General features: G+C 37.3%; 1 protein-coding gene across 1 annotated transcript in view; it reads left to right on the top strand.

Annotated features, from left to right (window-relative positions):
- Window positions 1–2,159, top strand: part of LOC102679960 (UNC93-like protein) — a 43,102-nt gene that overhangs the window by 16,575 nt on the left and 24,368 nt on the right. Inside the window, exon 3 of the mRNA XM_006619774.2 lies at window positions 726–945. Within this exon, the coding sequence (XP_006619837.1) occupies window positions 726–945 (220 nt within the window). The remainder of the gene's footprint in view (window positions 1–725; window positions 946–2,159) is intronic.

Genomic DNA, 2,159 nt, shown 5'->3' with positions numbered 1-2,159 from the left:
TTTTTTTTTTTTTTTTTTTTTTTTTTTTCAACGAATATGGTGAAATCTCTCACGATTTATTATCGATCGACGAGTCGGATTTTTTTTTTTTTTGAGGGAGGAGGAACGAAAGGAACATTTCCTCTATCTTTAACCTTTTCGGTTTTATCACGCGTGTCGCGTCTTGCGAAATTTTTTTAAATGCTTTTAAACGTGGTGAATATCGAATGACACGGATGGCCGATAGATCGTAATCGGATGCACAAACTGTTGCGTACATATTGCAAGCTTGATCGCCTGCAAAGTTAAGGAAAAAATCTTGATAAATCCTTGAGAGATTTATGCTTACGGTGCGATAAGATTGCATTTTGTTTAGGGTCTCGCATGCCTTTAACATGAATTTTATGTAACGCGTATTTTAAGAAAAATGTACGTAATAGAATTCGATTTTCGATAAATGTGGTATCATTAATAAGTGTCACAGTTTATAATATCGAGGTATAATAATAAAAATATCCTATATTCGCTCCATTAATTATTTGTACATCCATTAGGTTATCGTAACGACAAAATTATTATAAAACAACGAATTTTTGAAAATAGACAAAAGGAGGAAAATGATCGAATAAATGAAAAAGAAACACGAGATACAATACGAGGAAAACAACACACAGAATAAATTGTATTTCCTTCCGAATCTTCATAATTCTTCGATCACACGAAATTTTCTTTTTTTTTTTTTAAAGTGCTCAGCGGGGGAGAGTTCGGCAGTGGCAGCGAGAACAGCACCACCAACTCGAACAAGATCAAGCACTGCGGCGCAAATTTCTGCGTCCTTGGGAACGGTGGTCACGAGACCTTGGAACGTCCTCCGGAATCGGAGATCTATGAAATATCTGCGATCTATCTGTCTTGTGTAATAGTCGCCGTCATCATCGTCGCCCTGTTCGTCGATCCGCTCTCGAGGTAAGTGGCAACATTTGTACATTTGTACAACAGGCTCGCGCGGGATTGGTCGAAAAGGCGCCACGCAGCTTTCCACTCTCCGTGTCGACCTTTAATTTCTCGCCTCTGGTTCGACCGGTCATTAATACCGGTTACAAATGCCTGCCTGACGCTCGTAATAACCGTATTTATTGCATTATTCGAACATTGTATCCCGCGAAAAAAGAAGGAAATAATAATAATAATAATAATAATAAACCAGGCAGATTCGCGCCACCGAGAGAATAAGAAATCGTCCTCCAGGTTGATGATGATAGCGTTGAAATTACTTTCGCGTTATTTATCGTTGATAATTCAAATGTTGGATGACTCAAGTGCAATAGGTAGCCGTTCATTAAGCGGCACTCACACCGTTTCTTTTATTAGAACTGCTACGGTTAACGATTTATCGGAAAATCGACTCGACGATCACATGTAACAAGATGGAAATTTCGCCCGTTCGTTTCGAGAAATTATCCGCGTTAATTACGCGTGATTGATAATTGTTAGGCTTCGATCGTGTCGTCAGAGTTAGACACGACATTTCGTATTCCCTCGTTCCCGATGAATAACGATTTATCGTGTAATTTCTTCGAAAGGAAAAAAATTATTTTCCAATTATTACATTATCCTATAATATATTCTCGCTTATTATTCATCCTTTATAACATTATTATAAATTATGGATTTCATTGCGCGAATTAATCAAGCGATTTTATACAGCGGTTGATTAGAAACGATTATTTTCTATTTATAATTGTTCATTAAGGAATGATTGTTCATTCAAGGAGTTAGAAATTTATTAGTAATTTATACGTGTCGTCTTACGACGACGCAGCATGTAGGACGCAAAACAAATTACACGTTTCTCGACGACTTATGATAAGACATCCTTAACCGAAGGATTTCATTAAGTCGCGTATGTCCACGATGATCTTGAATGGCGAAATTTTCTCGTATTCGAGAGAATTTGCCACGGAATCGTTTTCGTTTTAATGTCAATATTTGATATCCCATGTAGTTAAAGAAGTCCCATGAAATCGTATTTATCGTGTAACAACCTTCCGCTTGTTATTACCGAGAAAACACTCGAAGCTTCTGGAAGAGATTAGCACTTGGACGTCGCTTAAAATTAAGCAAATATCGTCTCTATCGTTTTCGAGATGGATCATTACCGAAATTAACTAGCGAAACTC

The sequence above is a fragment of the Apis dorsata genome, unplaced genomic scaffold, assembly GCF_000469605.1.
Source record: "Apis dorsata unplaced genomic scaffold, Apis dorsata 1.3 scaffold_437, whole genome shotgun sequence".
Taxonomy (NCBI): Eukaryota; Metazoa; Arthropoda; class Insecta; order Hymenoptera; family Apidae; genus Apis; species Apis dorsata.
This window is presented reverse-complemented; position numbering and strand designations above follow the sequence as displayed.